General features: G+C 40.9%; 1 protein-coding gene across 9 annotated transcripts in view; it reads left to right on the top strand.

The window, feature by feature from the left end:
- astn1 (astrotactin 1) overlaps nucleotides 1-19976 on the top strand; it is a 439026-nt gene extending 419050 nt beyond the window's left edge. For all 9 annotated transcript variants that reach the window (XM_084912727.1, XM_084912726.1, XM_084912725.1 and 6 more), the window contains 2 exons: nucleotides 446-629; nucleotides 16439-19976. In XM_084912727.1, the coding sequence (XP_084768853.1) occupies nucleotides 446-629; nucleotides 16439-16676 (422 nt within the window). In that variant the 3' untranslated portion in view covers nucleotides 16677-19976. The remainder of the gene's footprint in view (nucleotides 1-445; nucleotides 630-16438) is intronic.
- Nucleotides 19977-20345: the final 369 nt, after the last annotated feature.

Raw genomic sequence — 20345 nt, 5'->3', positions numbered from 1 at the left:
CCTGTCGTGTCCTACAGTAATCGAAATTAAGAATGCATTCGTCAGCCTGTCAGGATCACTGTTAACAACATTGTTTAAAATGAATGCAAAAACAGATAAGACCTGCCCCAGACAAACATTCTTGTCTTGCTATGAGCGATCTGCCCCGTCTGTCTACAGAAAGCGTGACTGAGTGTGAACTCAGCGAAGCTCCCCACCCAAACCTCAACAGCGTATCCAAAACAGCAGCGAGGCTAGCATGGATTCAGGAGAAAGATGAGTTTGTCATTGGAACATCTTGCCTGGATCATTTAATATCAACTAGCCCCAGTCAGCCTGTTCATTAAACATAAAAAAGGGTTTGAACTGATCACCGGTATTGTTCTTTATTGTTGGGCATAGTTAACACTCATTTCCTGCTCCTATTAAAGCTGCAAGTTAACCCCGATTGTCTATATACTTTCAGAAATTGCAGATAAGATATATAACCTGTTTAACGGCTACACCAGTGGGAAGGAGCAACAGACAGCTTACAACACTCTGATGGACCTGGGCGCTCCTACACTGCACCGTGTGCTTTACCACTACAACCAGCGCTACGAGAGCTTTGGTGAATTCACCTGGAGGTGTGAGGATGAGTTGGGACCCAGGTACGGTTATTTGACTGTTTCTTTTCTTCCTTAACGAGTCAACAAGAACAAAAGATGCCACACTGGAAAATGCATGTTTATTGAACACCACAGGCAGTTTAGTTTTACCCACGCTGGAAACGACAGGAAAAAGTGACTTTTCTGCCAGACAATTGGGACTCAGCTTGTATTTCAAAAGTGCCCACATCTCTGACGTGTAACCTCAGATCAGAAAAATGCATTCCTTCCAGCAAATTGATCATCAACTTTAACTTGATCACCAATTTATCAGCAGAACCCAACAATATACAAAGCCCTGTAGGTCTGTCTTGAGTCAGACTTTTACAGAATACCAAAAGCCTGAGCCATCTTAATAACGTGTAGACTGCGTTTACTGTAATCAGTCTTCCAGATATGCGTTGCCCTCCCACCAACAAAGTGCAATCTGTCATACTGAGCTTGTGCAATTGACACTGACATCTTCAAACAATAACAGTGTGAGACTGAAGAAAGTGGCAACTAGACAAGAGTCTGGATTGGATCACAGTTTGTCAGAACAACACTTCAAAGTGCAATTTGAGCAGATAGGCCTTTCATAAACGAAACATTCACCAGCAATCCTGTAAAACCCAGAAAGCTAGGACTGAATTACAAGACATAGATGTGCTCTATTAGTGATTACTGCACCCCCAACAGCTTATAGGAATTTGTTCCCATTCTGACACAGATCTAGATAGCTACTATCAGGTGCGATGAATAAATCAACAAATTGTGTCATATATAAACATGTGTATTATAATATTCTCACTGTCTACATATCCCAAGATTACACCAATAGTACATTAGTAACTAGTTCATTGAACGAGTACTGTGGGTATCCAGAGCTTGATCTTTTTTTTTTTTTTACCAGTGTAGTGTAGGAGTTTATGTGAATTTCTGATATTTAAGTATTAGTCTATTTAATGCAACTCATAACAACAACAAAAAAAATCCTAATCTGCCTCAGTTGACATTGAAATATACAGAGGGCTAATCTCTGGAGCTGAAAAAGTAAGCTAGCTGCCACTTGACGTTGGCGAGTCAATCCCCTTAGACTATGTTAAAACTGAAAACTTTCCAACACTTTCCTACAAATAAATGTTATAGTCTTTATGGATTCTTCCCTCCCTTCAAAACAACTCTGAGTGAGGTGTTTTTTTTTCTTGCAACTCCTTGAGTTAGCTTGTGTTAGCTAATGACGTAGCACTCAACTTTTCATGCACATACGTTAACGTTTGGCCCCAAAGCTGACATCGCTGAGTGATGCTATGTTGTCCAGAACGGGCTAACGTTAGCCTACACATTGTCTTTGCATTTAACTGCTCTCTGGAAAAAACATCTCATCTTTGGTACCCTAGCTGTGTTTTTTGCCCAACATGCGCTGCAAGCAATTTCTTTTGCACTGCACTTACATTTGGCCTGAGCATCTATTCCCACAACAATCCGCACAAGTTGTCTGACGTGATCTGTTCTTGTGCATAACAACAGTTACAGCTTGAACAGAAAACAGCTCTAAATAAAACCAAAACTGTGCTTCATACACTTTTCGGTGCAAGCGCTAATTTGTTCCACCGTTATTACAAACACATTTATAGGGTCTCCATTATATCAGCTCTTTCAAAAGCTGTTGTTTTGACTCTCAAAGGTGGGCAGATGTGCCGCTCACAGTTTCCAAAGTGCTGTCTCTGATTGCAAAGCGGTTGTTTGTGTGAATTAGAGTTACGGGAGAAAGTCAGTCAAACTGACTGGGAAGCCGAGTGCTTTTAACCTCTGTGACATCACCGGGGCCATTTAGTAACTCGCAACCATGGAGGGCCCCAAATTTCCGCCCAAACTACATATAAGTACCCATAATGTAAAACTGTAGCTTAATGTTTTATAAACAGAGCCATGTGTCTGATATAAAACCTACTTATAAACAGCAGTCTGTGTTACACGCTTTCGCTTTGGCAGGTGAAACTGATTAGCAAAGGCTCCCTTAATTCTGTGTTTCTCCCTCCGTCTGTGGGCTCACCCGCCCTAAATGAAAGGTTGGTTTTAATAGGGACCATGCTGGAAAGAGTTGATGTAATTGAGGGAGTTGCTTCTGAAGTGTTCCATTAAAATACACTTACATTAACAGCCTCCCAATTTAGTTAAAGGGAGGGGTGATTAATGTTAATAAAGGCACCTCAGAGCTGGAAAAGTGGCAGAGAAGTGCATTTGAGGTGAGAGCTGGCAACAGGGGAAGGAAGTATAAACATGTTTTGTTTAGCCAAGTCATCAAATGAACATTAGACTTTCCTATGTATCTAGTGTAGAGTGAGGAAAGACCTGAGCTGTATGCTGTCTATTGTTACCAGGCGAGCATGCAGGCAGCGAGGTTAATGGCCTCACAGCTCCGCCGCCGTGTGTCTGAGTGTGCTGACAAGCTTCCCTGTGGTGTCAAGCAGTTTGTTTCTCTGACGTTATTTGACCGTTGGGGAAAACAAATGCAGCAGATAAATGGCCGTACCTATGCCAGGACAAAAATACTACTGATATCATTTTTAAGAAACCAAAATAACCGTCATGCATATTTCTGGCTTTTCAGGCATCCTGGGTTGATGTTGGCCCGATGCTGCAAAAACACCTCAGATCATGATGATCATTGTCATTCAGCTGAACCGGGAAAACATTTTTCTAATCTAGACTAGACTCATTATGGACATATTAGGATAAAGATTGTATTTCTGTTTAATTCCAGACAGAATTTTTAATCTGTGGCTTACTGCCTATTTTTCTAAGCAGATGACTGTAGAAATAAAAAAGCTAAAAAAAAAAACCCTAAACTAAACATTAGGGTTGGGGCAGAGCTGCTACTACTGCTTTGATGAAACTGTCTCTTTGTTCTGATTGTCTGATCTGATTCTGATCTCCTTGCATTTCGTTTGCTTTTTACAGAAAAGTAAACTTGGATTGTCTGTTTGTACTAAACTATCAAGGAAACTGCACCTGCATACTTTCTATTAAGCAGTGCTTCAGTATTACTGTATAGGGGAAACAGCGCTCGCCCCAATGGAACTTGAAGTCCTATAGAAAACAACGTGTTCCTTTTGTAAACATCGGTTCCCAGTGGAGTCAAAAAGAGGACTAAAGCACCCTATGCTTTTGGGTAGGCCTGCCTTGTAATTAGTAAGTCAGTACCGTACAAGAGTGCAGTTTTCCTTGGTTTCACAGTCAGATTTATCTCTCGCTCATCACGTTAGGTTTCAAAACATCAAGACGGCAACTGCAAAAATGCTGCTGGGCTTCAACGTTGGACTTTACTAACCAATTACTGGCATCGCGGTGGCTACATTCAGTTCTTGGTGCCACATTTGATGGAAATGAAAATAGTAATCAATAGTCAAAGTGAAAAAATGATGCAGCAGCCTAGTCAATTTTGCTGAAATTTCATTACAGCAATTCAAATTCAATCAATTCAATCAGTCAGCCTGACAATACTGGGGCATGCTTCTAATTAGACAGTGGATGGTGTCCCAAGGGATCTCCTACCAGATGTTGACCAGGGCATCACAGACCTCTTTGACAGTCCGAGGTGCAGCCTGGTGGCATCGGATAGACTAAACCATAATGTGCCAGTGGTACGAGCGTGGGAGCCAGTCAGTGGTATCAATTCCTTCTTCCTGGGAACTGCCTGAATACTTACCATATGAAGCCAGGCATTGTTGTGCTCTAGGAGGAACCCAGGACCCACTGCACCAGTGTAGGGTTTGACAGTGGATCCTGGTACCTAATGGCAGTCGTGGTGTCGTTGCCTAGCCTGTAGAGGTCTGTGCGTCCCTCCATGGATTTACCTCCTCCAGACTATGCCGGGCAAGGAGCTCAGGGCCCACTAAAGGACATCAGGCGCTCAGGCCACCCTCAAGAAGTCTGTTTCTGATTGTCTGTGAAGGTTCTCAGTCATCCAGGTCATCGTAGTCAAAGGAGCTTGCAAAGAAAAGCGTCTGGACTTCTTTAAGTTTACTTGAAGACGTTTCACCTCTCATCCGAGAAGCTTCTTCAGTTCTGTTTCTGATTGTTTGGTCAGAGACATTCACACCAGTGTCCTGCTAGAGGTCATTTTGTAGCTCTGGCAGTGCTCATCCTCTTCCTCATTGCACAAAGGAGCAGATACCAGTCCTGCTGATGGGTTAAAGACCTTAGAGTAGAGTACCCTAGAGTAACTGCCTGTCTCCTGGAATCTCCCCCATGGTCTTGAGACTGTGCTGGGAAAAATATAAAACCTGTTGGCAATGGCATGTGTTGGACTACCTGGACAAATTGCAATCTGTGCAACCTCTGCAGCGTCCAAGTATCGCCTCATGCTACCAGTAGCGGTGTTGCCCCTAACCAAATGCAAAACTAGCAAAAATTCAGTCAGAAAAGACGGGGAGGAAAAAAATGTCAGCAAGCCTCCACCTCTAAAAGCTTTCATTTTGGGGCTGTCTCATTGTTGCCGCTCTAGTGCACCTGTTGTTAATTATATTAACATCAAAGCAGCTGAAACTGATACACTCTAAAGCGACAACACCAATATCCCAGAAATGTGTTCCTTCTATTTATTTTTATTTTTTGAGCACCTATGTGTCTGCCTCATAGAATGGCATCGTATTGCCTATATTCTAACTAATATTGGGACGTTTTACAGTAAAAAAGCTGTAAAATGCCAGAATAATTGGCATAGCTAACACTGTATGCATTGACCTGGTACTTGGTAAGAAATTGGTCATAAACATCCATGAAATTAGTCCTTGCTGTCCTAAAGCCTTGCTGTAAGTCTCTTTAGTTGTGGTTTGTCAACAGTTTTGTGGTGCTTGAGAGACAATATACCTCTCCCATCCAAACACCTCAGGTCTGTTGTGCTGCTGAGAGTAAACAGCAGGGTGGACACAAACTCACACACACTCAGACCACAAATGCATACCCACGCACATTTTCATCTTCCCAGATCAGTTCGACTTGTTATGAAGAGAATTCCCCAGTTTCCCTGTCACAAACAATGAGGACAGAATAAACGAGATTTTCATTAGCTAGTCAAAATACAGATAACAAGAGCCCCGCTCAGGCTCTGACTCAATGTAAACTCGTATCAGCCAAGTAAGCAATATCTGGAAACAAATGAATGAACAAATGTGGCTTTATCTTTCTTGTGGCGGCAGATATTCAGATCTGCTGTTTTTAGAAACGTATCGGATCTCACTGACGAGAACCTTTGGCATTCTCCACGGGACATTTGTACTGCCTTTTTCATGCAACATTGCGTGATGCTTTAACTCAAACCATAAACTCACCGAAAGACTGTCTCTCCAAGGCTCGACAATTCTCCTCCCGAGGGCCAGACCTTGTCATCGCCGGGGGAGCACCCGTCATGTTAGGCACGCCGCCTGGCTATTGACTTCGAAACGCTAGATATTTTGGCTTGGCTGAAAAGAAAGAAATCCTCGATCCTTCCGTCCCGACCGTGTCCTTGGTTGGACTCGGTGCCCTTTGATGAACTGAAAATATTTGATCCTTTTTGTTGAGTTTCTTTCTGTTTTTCCTTGACAGTCTCTCTAATCAGAGCGCTTGCGATAATAAGTATTGTTATAGTTGGAATTTCTCTCAGGAAATCATAATCACCGCAGACTGTTTACTTTGCTCGCTGACTTTTTATAGTTGAGACAAGGATGAAAATACACACACACTTGAAGCAGAAGTGCCTTTTTGCTGTTTGTCTGCTGGTGATTTATTGGTTTCTGTGATACTGAAGAATGAACAGAAATATATAAATATTTACATACTCTGGTATAGACTTTTAATAGAAAATTGCATTATCAGTATCAGTACACATTGTTATGAGTTTGCTTACCAATTACATGAACCTTATCAGCAGCATCAGAGGCAACCCAGGGGGCCATTGACTGGTTCCACTGCAGTTAGAGTATTTTTAGCAGTTTGTGCGTTTTCACCTTTTTTTTCCCCATTTGTAGCCTACTCACATGATACTGTAATGTAATAAAAAATAGACCATTATGTTCCCTAAATGTATAATGTATACTGATGTTGTTCAGTATTAAAGATAAAAAGTTCTGACAGATCAATGAGAAAACTTTTTTGTTCCATGTGTACATTAGATTTTAAATGTGACACGTTACTTCACTGACTTCGTTTATTAAATTATAGTTACAATTATATCTTGTTACAAAGGATCTTCAGTTACCTACAGGCCAGCCAAAGAGAAAGGAGAAAAAAACATTCAACTAATGCACTTGCTACAATCAGCTGTTTTCAGAGTTTTGAAGTGGTCTACAGCTTTTGGGTAGAGATGATATGGACAGGGCTTTTATTTTTGTTGCACAAAAGAACAAGAATAAAGCGGGACTTAAGCAGTGCAGGATCATCTAGACAGAGAATGGAACAACAGGTAGCCACCATCCAAAGAAGAGCTTTCAGTGTCTTTTAAGAAGCCCGGAGATGATTTCCTGAAGACTACTTAAAGAAACGTCCGAAGAGAGTTCAGACTGTGTCGAAGGATAAACATGGTCATATGAAATATTAACTTAGATTAGAATTGTGTAAACTCAAGATGCTCTATTTCCACATATGTTTGCAAATGTTTTCATAAATCGCTAATTCCCACTTTACAAGAAATCTTTATAGAAATGAGGGGTTGCAACACTTTTTCAAGTTTGCTGCTTGATAGTTAGATATCATTTAAAGCCTGAATCTATGAGAATTGACTTTAAAAAGTATGAATTAGCCCCAAAAAGTCAAAAACCTTATCTGACCTAAATTTGGTCTTCGCAGTCTTTTGCAAGTCCAGTTGACGTCACGCAGGGCTGCTACTATTAGATGACTCACTGGACCATTCTGTCTCCTTGTACCTATGGCTCTAAGATGTGTGCTGGATGTCCCTCAGTGTCAGATCAGTGATTCATGAACATGGCTTTTTTTATTTATTTATTTTATTTTATTGTGGAAGAAGTTGCAGGGAGGCATTTCTGGAAAGTGGGGCCAATTCTAAGGAAAGATGGTGTTGGTGTCAATAACCTCTTTTGTTTTTGTGTTTTGTGGGTTTTTTATGCACTGTGTGTGTGTGTGTATACCAGCACCCAATGGCACACAGTTGCAGCATAGTTCAGGTCTTTTGTGCTGAATGTTTTCCTTTAAACGCATCTGGATGGATAACCGCTGTGTTGACAGTCAGACTGTGGGGCAAGACTCTTCATCGCAAAACTGCTGAAAAGTGCTGGGTTTAAGCCGGAGAGCGAGCTCTCATCACCAGCATCTATCCCACAGAAAAGAAAAGTCAGGTCAGTTTGAAAGTTTGAGGCTTGTGATGAAAAAGCACAATGTGTATGGTTATTACAGGACTTCCAGGGAGCAATTAAGCTCTGGCTAATTCTATTAAAAAAGGCGATTATATTTCCCTTCTTTCTTTGGGACAGATTTTAAAATTTTTCTTTATTTCTACTATGCCCTTTGACGCCCTTCAACCCCAATCCCAGCACTGGTTTTTAGTCCCCTCTGCCTCACCCTTTTCACAATAAAAGACATGCAAATATTAGGCCAGTGGCTAATTCGTGTATGTCTGTATGCCTGCTTGGATATGCACGGTCAAAACCACACAAATGTTTGGGGTTTGCATCGTTTTTTTGCAGCTCTCACGTTGTATTGTGGAAACCATTTTCCATCCCTATAGATGCACAAGAGTTTATGGTGACAGCCGTTGCTATTTGGAACCTGTGGAATGTTCCTCAGCTTTCCTGAAAAATGAAAGCACAACAAACCACATTTATGAATATTGAAATAAATATCCCCTATTTCCCCAGACCACTGACATGTGTGTCAAAATATTGGGAATATAAAGAGGTTTCAGAAAAACTTTATGAATGGCAGTCTAACTGCAGACTACCAGCACAACACAGAGCTGCCTGTCTACTGAGAGGCAGTGCAACAAGGCTGGCATCATTAAAGTAACAATTTCTCTGCAGCTGCAGACAACATCACTAAGGCTGTCGACATTAGGTTTTAAAGACAGTCCAGTAGTGTATACAAAGTACAAGTGCAACATGTTGCTTCTCATGTATCTTTACATGTGAAGTGATTTGCAAAATCTGCCAAAAATAACACAGGCACTGATGGTGTCTTGCCCGTTTAAAGGGAGCTGTGGTGTAAAGAGAGCACTGCTTTTCCAGAAATAACATGAACACACACACACTAGGAAATAGGGTGATGAGCTGTATGTTTACAGAACAGCAGTTAATGCGGTGTTGGCATGAGATGGGAGATGAAATGCAGCAGAATCCACAGGCCACCGCATCGGTATTATTGCAGCGTGCGAGTCCATTCAAAACAGCAGTGAACTGCAGCTTAACAGCAAAATCAAACGGTGAAAAAAGGACTTGTGGGTTATCATTTGAATGGGAGTTTGACAAGTGGATATTAGCTTGCCGCAGAGACTGGAAGAAAAAAGTTACAAATAAAAAAACATTTTTCTTGTTTGCTCCTAATGGCTGGTTTTATTCAAAGTTGAAATCCAGATCAGACTACAAATTCTATCCAAACTCAGCATCGTATAAAACCAAATGTTCCAGGTACCCCAGGAACCGGGCACGTGGAGGTTTGCCAGGATAAAGCCCAAAGCAGAATCTCATTGCTGAAGAACGGGCAGGCTTCAGAGGTCATGTGATCAAGGCCTTCGACAGGGCGGTCTGCCATGATCACGTTTAACAACAACATCAATCTTGTCATTGAAGAGACTTTCATTATTTGACTATAATATTATAGACTAATATTTGTGAAAAATAAATAAAAATTACAAAATAGGCAAATGAGTTATTATCAGGCAATCATTAATGTTCTCTCAAGTCTTGGTAATCAGGGAACAAAGAACATGATCATTAAAAATGACACAACAACAACTACCTTTGTTTTGATAAGACTTTTCTAAGGCTTCGTTACCAACTATGAACACTTTTTACAACATAAAAAGCATTAAAAACTTCAACATAAAGCATTAAAAACTGAGCATTACCTGTACAAATGAAAGCACCATTAGGCTACATGCACTTATTGGTGCATGGGTCAGTAGGTAGCAGTGTGTGGCACACCTCAGTCACATCTAGATGTTTTCACGAAGGGTAAAGAAAAGCATTGTTCATCACGTTAGTAGAAAGTAGGAAATTTGATATCTGACCCAGATGGCAGTTAACTTTTGTTTACATGGGACCTTTGATTTACTGCAAATAGATATTTTTATCTTTAAAGTGAGACCAGGTAACTTCTCGAAGAACAAAGAGCACATTCTTCCTCTCACTAATGAGACACTGAAACCACAAACACATCATTAATCTTTGCAGGGCTTTCACTGCCTCAATTGGTCTGGTGGAACCAGCTCATGCTAGCTAATGTTAGCGAACTTTAGAACTGTACAACAGTGGCACTAACATAACAAAGTGTGCTTTTTTTGCTTGATGATTCCTGTCTGCTTCTTCTACTATAATGCAATGTTTTCATGTTTCTTTTGGTCCTACACGCCACCTCTGCCGATTTCTTAGATACCACAAAAATTGAATAATTTAATCCAAGACCATCAACACAAAGAACCTGAATCAAAAACTAGCCATGCGTGAGTGGATTTTGCTCTTGGCCAGTATTGTTGGAAGGCTAACCACCAGACTGGAGGGCAAATGTTTGTGACAAAATAGTCTCATGCTAAGAGTCTATACTATTTCTGTCATTCACCTCACCACACACAAAAACACAGCATATTACATTTATCCCGCTAGGGGTGAGCTAGTCTGAAAAACCTGGCTCAAAGTCTGACATTTGTCTAACTGTCTCTAACCAGCCATCTATCTTTAACTCTAACCAAACATTGAGGAATGACCAGTTGGGCAGAGTAGGCTCAGCTCTCAATAGACCTTACAAAACCTTCAACTTTTCTTTTGTTTGATCTTTACATATATTGTATAGTACATGTGTTCCGGGGAATTTTCATATCAAGCCTTCTCAAAGTTGAATTAATTAACCTCATATCAAAATATTGAAATATTTTTAGTAAAATTTTCCTTCTTGTTTTCAGGATAATGCCTTTACTCTCAGTGAACTGGAAGAAATGCATGTATAATTAAAAAATAAATAAATTCAGGGCAGTAAAAAGGGTGTTTGGTTTGTCCACCATTTGTCCAAATAGTTCACTTTTAACACTAAATGTTTTGTTTCCTCTGCTTGTGCCTCTGCCTCCAAAATCTTAGGTTCCAAGTTTATTTCTGAAAGCAATGCACTAATTAAATTTTCTGATGCCAATACCTTGTTTTCATGCACCTGCAGATACTGAGTACCGATCTGACACTACTGCTCTCATTTACAGTCATGCTTCCATTTCCTTTCTTTTCTCTTCTTAGTCTAAGTTCATCTTACCTTTACAGCTCCTCACGCACACACACATATCAGTGTGGCATATAAGCGAAATAAACACTTGTGCAACAAAAGGACCCAAAGCACACAGCGTTGCAAGTCCAGTGATGCACCAATGACTTAGGGGCCATCAGGCCTAGCCTCCTATTCCCTCCACCCTGCAAGCAGAAGAAGACTATAGACCACTTTGAACTTAAAAGGCTGGAGACCCAGATACCACCGGGTGATCCAGGTGATGGCATCCTTTATGTGATGGAGCCACTGCAGCGGGGCCTGATCCGAACAGACGGTGGGATGCGATGGCTGCTGTTTGATCCATCCATCCTTAGGGCGCACCTGCCTGCCTCCCAAGTGGTAGCCCAAATACTATATCTCCCTCCGCCCAACAGTACACTTCTTCTGGTTGGCCGTAACCCCCGCCTGCCTCAGGGACTCCAGTACCGCAGCCACCCACTGCACATGCTCTGCCCAGGTTTCACTGTGGATCATAACGTGATCCAAATAGGTGGCAGCATACACAGTGTGCAGGCACAGCATCTGGTCCATGAGGCTTTGGAAGGTGACTGGGGTTGAAAACAAGCCAAAAGGAAGTGAGAAAAATTGGTACAACACAGAACCGTCTTTCCTCACCCTGCCCTCTGGGAGGCGTTTCAGATCCATATGGGCCAGAACAAACAGACTCAGGGACAGCTTTTTCCCTAAAGCTATCACCATACTCAACTTTGCACAAAAGTAATCTGCACTGAAACATCTGCATTGACCACTGCACCTCTAGACATAAACCGCCCCTACTGCTCATTCCGTTGCTCCTTGGACTCTAGCATGAACTCGTGTAGAAATTGTCAGTGCTCAAACTGTCTGTCTGTGTCACTCTTGTACTGTGTATTTATATTATTCATATGGTTAATTTATTACATAGTTTCTTAAAATGTGCTAGTATATATGCACTTTTACGGAGCTGCTTTTTAATCTTGTTATACCGTGTATAATGATAATAAAGGTTTTTATTATGCTTTCACTCTGCCTCCAGCAAAGGCCTGGGCTGAACCAGGGTCTGTGTGCAGCCCGAGTCCACATACCCTGGTGTATACCCCCTTAGCACCTTACTGGCACGCTGTACGTCCCTCTGAGACTGATGGAGGGTGTTGAAGGGCCAGCAACACAGAGCACCTGTCCCACTTCCATCCGTGGGCACTTTCACCTCCAGCACTCCTGCCCTGACACTGGTGTGGCTCCCAGTGAGTAAGGGGCAGTGTCCATGGGCGCTGGGAAAACAACACACTACTCACAACCAAATTACTCAATGCTGGTGGGTGCTGCTCTGCAGCAGCAGGCCATGGTGGTCATGGGGCCCGGAGCCGCGTTTGAGTAGTAGGGACCGGTCGACTTACCACTGCCAGTTGCGGCTGCCTCCCAGACTCTTTTGGCCAATAGGTGATCCTCTGACCGCATCACAGTGATGTCCAGGCCGGCCGGCCAGCAGCAGCAGGCCCACTCTGTGATGTCTGCTGGAAGTCCCTCCACGAACTGCTCGAGAACAATCATATCCAGCAGCCGAGGCTCTCCCTTTGGCGTCACCTAGCCGCCACATTGTGCTGGCGTCTGGCGTAGGCGAAGGGCCAATCCCCCGGCACAATCTTATCTCCCCAGAAATTATGGCACGGGTCTTCACGGGGTGAGCCCCAGCCGGTCCACCTGGGCCTCCCCACACAGCAAAGGGAGTTGCCACAGAGACGACTCCTCAGCAGGCCACTGCTACACCACGCCCTAGGGGTCATCTCCTTCTTCCATCCAGTGGAGCGTCCTGCAGCTGATTGAGTTGTTGTTGCTGCACCACCGCCTGCTCCCAATACAGGGTGGCCAACTGTGCCACCATTTTCACCAGTTCCACTATTGTCTGTGTTGGTCATTGGACCACTCTCCCACTGCTGTGTTTCGGCACCACTGGAACAAAAGGACCCAAAGCACACAGCATTGCAGGTCCAGTGATCTTTATTTCCAGTGTTTTCGTGCTTTTCTAGGAGCAGCTTTCCAGCTGCCTTCTTCACTCCACACCACACACCACTCCTGTGAGATCCTGGCAACCTACTGAAACAGGGAAGCCATGATCAGGTGATGAAGAACAGCTGTGTGGGTCAGCCTCCCCTGACACCACACCCTGAATCCACTGCTCCACCCGTCCCCTGCAGCTGAGCCACAAACCACACCCTGTCACAGCTTGCAAATCAATATTAGACTGGACATAACAGCAGTGACAGAAGCAAGGAAGAGAGAAAGCATCATCAGCAGTTTTTCTGCTATGTCAACTCGCTTGACTGCAGTTTGCAGTCAAATTAAAAACTATTTCAGAAATAAAAGCTGTTGGTGTAAAACTGGTGCTGATGAACTGAGCTGAATGGATAGGGTGAGGATTGGAGCATCGTGCCTAATGTCTGATCCAGCGTTTTGGTTCAGTGTCTGGCTGATGGCTCATGTCGATTCATCCTTAATTTTTTAACTTAGCAACAAAGGTTTCCTGAGATTCTTTTCAGTGGTGAAGTCTTATAGGCACATATCCAGCTTAACTTTTTTTTCTTGCACTCCATACTAGAGCAGCTTTATATGATCCACAATTCAAAATAATCCTTATTTATTTCACCTTACTTCTGACTGGTCGTCTCTTTGTACACTCTCTAAGTGTGCTTGTTCATCACATTGACTGTTTGACCTGGCAGCTCTCATGTGTCAGCAATTCAGCTTTATTTATATAGCACCAAATCACAACAGTAATCACCTCAAGGTACTTTATGTTGTAAGGTAAAGACCCTGCAATAATAGTATAGTTCACTAGTGTAATGCACTGTGGCTCTGGTGATGCTGTGGCTCCGATACGTCCAGCAGACATGTGATTTGGTATAATGGGACCATCTGCCATGGAAGTGGTTCCTTGGCTAAAGAATGAGCAGAAACTGTGCGTGGAATGAACAAAATCTTCTCCCGCTGCCATTTTCTGACCTTAGACAAACACTTGACAAGGTTTCACTTCAGCAGCCAAATGGGCTGATCAGGCTTAATGGTTATTTATTGCACTGTGTCCCAATGAGATGTATTTATGTGAACTCTGTGCATCATGTTACTTGTGAAGATGATTATTCAGCTGGCCTGGTTTGGTCAAAGGACAAGATCGAGCATTTCATAGTCTCTCCTCGGTCTCTTGACGGTATTAGAGCAATCCATCAACTGCATTTCTTCAACAGGACCGGTGCTTTAGTTACCCCTTATTTCTTCATTCATTCATTTTTCCACAGTTTTACCATCATCAGTTCAGACCTTCAGAAGCCACTGTGTGCTTTGGGTCAGATCTGGAATGTGTCGGTAACAGTGCACCTTACCCTGTGTGCTGCTTCAGACAGGAAGCAGGAGTGGATGACTTTGGTTTTAGGTTCTGTGATATAGTGATGTCACTCTACAATAACAGCAAAGCCACACTGTGATTTATGGACTGCAGACAGTCAAATGCATCTCATGGCGATTGAACATCAACACTAAGGTTCCACTTCCCTTCAGCTCCTTGGCAGCAAGCTGTTCCCACAATTCTGGTTGCTGACTATCTTCTTGACTTTGTAAAAAACCCTTGAAAACGACCAAAGACTGGGCCGCCTCGAGCTCTGGTTGAATGCTGCTGCAGTAATCTGTTGAAAACCATTTCAGGCAGTATCAATCAGCCCCAATATTAAAATCAGCAACAGGTGAAGAAAATAACTATAATTTCATTACAAGCACTGCTCTGCTGGGAAACCTTGGCTCTTGGCATACATGCGGATGTTGCTTTGACACAAACCACCTCCCTAAAAATTGTTGCAAAACCAAGAACATACATCCCCATAGTAACGATTCTCCCCAAAGGGAGAACGATGACCTGTGCAAAACCATCCATGTTAGTCTCAAAAACCATGACAAGACCCCAGTATGTTGGTTCAGTCTTGAAACTCCCCAAATCAAAATCTGACTGAGCATCTGCAGGATCTGCTGAACAAGTCTGGTCCGTTGAGACCTTTCCTCCAAGATGCAGAATCCAGTGCACCATAGGACACCTTAACCCTGGACAATATTAGGCAGGTGTCTAACAGTCTTGTGCCCGACCTCTGTAATTATAGGTTGGTTTTCCTCACCTGTCCCCTTTGTAGACTTAGAGATGTCTTCAAACATCACTGAGTGAGAGTAGTGTATGCTTATTTATTTTTAATGTGACTGACCGACTGCATTCCTACACAGTTCATTACCAGTTGACAAATACAAATATCTCAAATAAAGTCTAAACTTTCATTTAGTTGAAAATACAGCTGCTCGTATTATTTCCAGAACTAGATCCACTGAACATATAACACCTGTTCTTAAACAGCTTCCAGTTCACCTCCGTGTCAATTTCAAGATCCTGCTTCTCACTTTCAAAGCGCTTCATAACCTCGCTCCTCCATATTTATCTGATCTTCTCCATACATACTCACCCCATCGTACACTCCGCTCTTCTTCAGCTTCCCTCTTGTCAGTTCCACCTGCTCGCCTGACTACCACGGGACTCAGAGCCTTTAGTAGCTCCACCCCGAGACTTTGGATGCACTTCCACCAGATCTCTGGACCACAAACTCTCTCACCACTTTTAAATCACGTCTCAAAACCCATCTATTCAGAATTGCATACACCTGATCTGTCTGTATTAGTCCATTTTTACCTGTCTCAGCTTTTATACTTTTATGCTTGTGTGGTTTTGTTTTGTTTGTTTGTTTGTTTGTTTTTTACTTTATGCCTAAATTTTTATTTTGCCATGTTTATTATATTTTATTGCTGCTATTGTTCTTGTTTTATCGTAAGGTGACCTTGAGGGTATTAAAGGCGCCTATAAATAAAATGTATTATTATTATTATTATTGTAAAATAAATATTCATATACAGTGTATTTTATCTGATTTTCTTTCCAGCCCTACCATTTTGGAGTAAAGCTTTTAGCATTTTAAAGGCTAGCATGCTACCACCACTTAGTGCTACAAGCCCTCATAAAACTTCCTAAATCAGCTAACATTTCTGTGTCCCATTTTCTGATCTGACCGTCAGTTTAGGAATCATCATTCATCTGTTTGTCATTCTAAATATGCCGATAAGAAGCTCCGTAAGTTCAACAATACTTGGTTCATTTATAATTTTGCTGATTTTTGTTTTTTTTAGGTGGAAAATGAAAAAAACGATATTAAAAAACAACTAGCTGGATTGCAGTCTTGTGGCTCCATGTTTTTAGTGATGCATCCGTCACATGCAGGCTACTGACATATGTCAAGTATATATTTTTTGTGTCCATGTCTTAAAATCATCCACAACCACACTTTAATCCTTTATCGTCTTTGTCACAACAGGAAGGCTGGCCTCATCCTCTCGCAGCTTGATGAGCTCTCCCCATGGTGTAAGGGTCTCCTTCAAGAGCCAAAGATCGGTCTTCGCAGGATGTCCCTCAAGTTCCTGTCCTGCCGTTACACAGACACCAAGGTCTTTGGGCTTAACTGGTCAGACATGGGCCAGGATGTACAAAAGGCATGTGATGAGCAGACGCTCACTGTCATGTATAACGACTACGGCGAGCCCAGGGAGCTCTGAAGGTTTCAGATTTGATTTAGACGACAACAGTTTACTATTGCAAATTGTAGTATTTGTATTTGTTGTCTCAAATGCTCCACATTATTTGAAAAAGCCATTAACTTTTTTAACTTAAATGGCTCCTGAACTAAACATATTTACTGTATTACGGTATCCAGTGGTCTCTAAAGTCAGCTCTAAAGATCAGCTAAGAAAAAGGTCCTAAATGAATCCACGTCTCTTTGCTGTCCTTTGTTAGACCTGAAAGACTTTAAGTTAGTAAACATAATGCAGTCGTTGATGCTTTCACCAGAAGCATCTTTCTTCTTGAAGTTGATCAGTTCTCACTGGCCATTCTTCACTGCATATAAGACTATGTTGTAATAAGTATTTTCTTTACTATACTTTGTGAGCTTATGGCCTGAAGCATCATTTTAGGTGAAGCGAATAATTTAGCATCAACACCAGCTTTATATCCAAATCAAGGCTGGTGTGTTTAACTTAGTGGGCATCAAAATCCACACAACTCCAGCTCTCAAATCCAACTGACCCCACAGTTATCCAGATTGAATCATTTGAGTGTAGGATGTCAGGCGAAAATCTAACAATGATGGTGTAAATGATACTTACTTGTGTTTTGTTTGATCATGGCTCATAGATATGGAATTATGAAAGACGATTTGTTTTTTGATCATTTCAAATCTGTGAAACAGAAGGAAAGTGATTTTTTTTCTCGCTAAAGCATTAATTTGATCCACAGAGTCACCTAGAAATAAAAAAAGTGGTTTCATTCTGATTGGACATTTTCAGATTTAAACAGCTACTTTGTGCCTGCTTAAATCCAAAAGTACCCACATCTTTAGATGTTTTGGGAAAACACAGGAAAGTTGTCCGCCAACCATTGGTGGCTATAGGAAGCCTAGATACAATTACTTGATTCTTGGACCTAATTTGTGATCTGGAGTCAACTTCATATGAAGTTTACATATAAAGCTGGCTTAAAAGAGTCTGTCCAGTTCACTGTAGCCTCACCTTCACTGGCACATTCCAGCAACGGTTATAAATGAATATTTTTCTGCTTCAGTTTTTAGTGGTTTTCATCCAAATGTATTATGAATGAATGCAGCACCTGCAGCAGGTGAACAGTTGTGCTAGACATCAAGTATCTGATGATGTGAACAGTTGTGGTATTGGCTGCTTAGCTGCGTGTAGTTCCTTATTCATCTGGGGCATTCTGCTTTTAGCTGCTACTCCTCCATGTATGTATTTTGGATGAAGTCAGCTTCACAGTATGTAGTTACAGACCTTTTGTCTGTTTTCTCATCTTTCCAACATGCCGAAGAGTTCAAGACATGCAATATATACTTCAGGATGTGTCATACATGATACTGGGAAAAGGCAGTACCTTATAAAGTTCTGTTTCTATAAAAAAGGAAAGGTTGCATGTAGGCAAATAGAGATTTACTAGAAAAGCAAAACTTAGAAAGGTTAATTATGTAGATAATAGTCGGAATTATTTTAGTAGTATAGACATTCAACAGAAAGCCCTGTACATAACATTCAAAGTTTTAGTGATATAACCTGCTCAATGTAGTGTTATTTGCATTTAAGCTGTAGTACAGAAGGTGTAACAGGCATCAAAAACACATGATTTAAAATCTGTACAAATCCAATAAAAACTGTCAAAACTATCCTTCTTCATTATTTTCAAGTTTGAATGTGATTTAATCCAGTGAATACTTTCAAAATGATGATTCTGTACTTAAGCTGTAGTTTAACAGCAATTTAATAATCTTAATTTTACGTGCACTAATCTGGTGTGTTTCTTGCCAGCTTAATCTTATTTTATTTGAATTGACTCATGTTATTATAATATGGTATTTTGGTTTGCATTGTATTAACTGTTGCTAGTAAGTTATATATTAATAGTTTATTAAACTTTAGCAAATAGTTCTTTTACTGTTAACGGGCAAAACGAATACTTAAATACTTATTCTGTGCTGATTTTGTGCTTCTGGTGACTTGCCATATTTGTAGCTAATCACCTAATTGTGAGGGTGGACTGAATGAATAGCGTCTAGTTACAAGTTACAAATGCCTAACTCTCACATTAATGTTTTATTATTACTCACTACTTTAATGATAACCCAATGATAACCCAGACAGCTAATATTAGTCATTGATAAAAGTTAACCAGCTAACATTAACAGGTGGTCCAGATTGAACATTTATGATAATTCATTAATAATTTAATGTTTCAAAACAACAGTTTTATTGACCTCAACGAAATCTTTAAAAAGATGTGTTCATCTTTAAGACACTTAACCATGGTTGTTGTACTACTGTTGACATGTTCAGGTACTAGTGAGGGGACGAGCTGTGTGGCTAACAGTAACACTGTATGAAGTTCTGTCCTAACTGCTTTGTTAGTATCAGTACTGCTGTAAATGACTTCATCTGATAGTCATTTTTAGTATCAGGCAACATCATATTTTTTTTTAGAATTTTGTTATCAAAAGGTACCATTAAGTGCCAGTTCTAGTGAAATATCTAATAACTTACTAATGTTGTAACAGATCATATATATTAGATTTAACACAGATCAGATATAATAAGATGACACACTTTGTGTCAGAATGCACTCTAGTTTTGATTTGATATCATGACATTGTCTGTTAACAGGAAAAAGCTACTAGCTAGTTTTATCCTCTATTAATTTACCATTTATTAATTATAGTTATTTTTAGGTGTTACTGTTACTTTAACTGTAGTTGCCAAGTCAAAGGTTGATGTCAAAGAAAAAAGATATAAACGAGCAGATGATTTTTAACAGTTCTCGTATGTGAATACTAAAATGAGTGCTTGTAGATTTTTGTATAGGCAGCAAATTATTTCAGAAATGCTTCACGTTAGAGCACAGTATGGTGTTTGACTTCTGTATATAAATGTACACCAATTGGTATTTTACATTTACATGTGCTTTACTAGATCCAATGATGTACTGTAATATCTGCTGTGTATCTCAGTCTCTGCACATTAATACACTGATGCCTGTTGTAAAATGACGAGCATACGGTTCTTAATCTTCTGTGATCTGTAGATGATACCTGGAATTAAGCTGAACTTTTGCGCTGAGCTAAACTGAAAACGAAATAACCAACCAAATAAAAAAAAGATATGGGGACCCATTTGAGCATTTCAGAAACATATGAAACAACCATCTACTATCTGCATGCTATATTGTATGTGGCATCATAAAGTCGACTTTTTCACTTTGATCTTTGCTACTTCTGAGAACAATAAAAGAATATACTACAAAAAGTGGCTGTATAGATATTTTTCAGAGCTTACTAAAGAGATTTTGCATGTGCACACTGATTGAAATTCATATAATTACTTGCAAGTTGTTCTCAGCAAGTGCTCACAAACTGTTATACAAACTGTTGGTGCTACTTAACTATTCAGAATTTTTGGAGCCAGACATTTGGACAAGAGGGTGAAATAGTAATTTATCAGCTAAAGCTAGCAAGCTAGGTTATCTAGCAGCATTACCGCACTGTACATGTGCATTGCAGAGAGAACTAGCTAATTATCAACAGACTAATAAAATACTGGAATTCAACTCACCAAACCGAAAACATGCCTCTTACACAGGCAGAACCATACAACAAGAAATATAAATGCTACAAT

The sequence above is a fragment of the Perissodus microlepis genome, chromosome 18 (genome assembly GCF_051167445.1).
Source record: "Perissodus microlepis isolate ML-2025 ecotype Zambia chromosome 18, ASM5116744v1, whole genome shotgun sequence".
In the NCBI taxonomy this organism is placed as follows: Eukaryota; Metazoa; Chordata; class Actinopteri; order Cichliformes; family Cichlidae; genus Perissodus; species Perissodus microlepis.
This window is presented reverse-complemented; position numbering and strand designations above follow the sequence as displayed.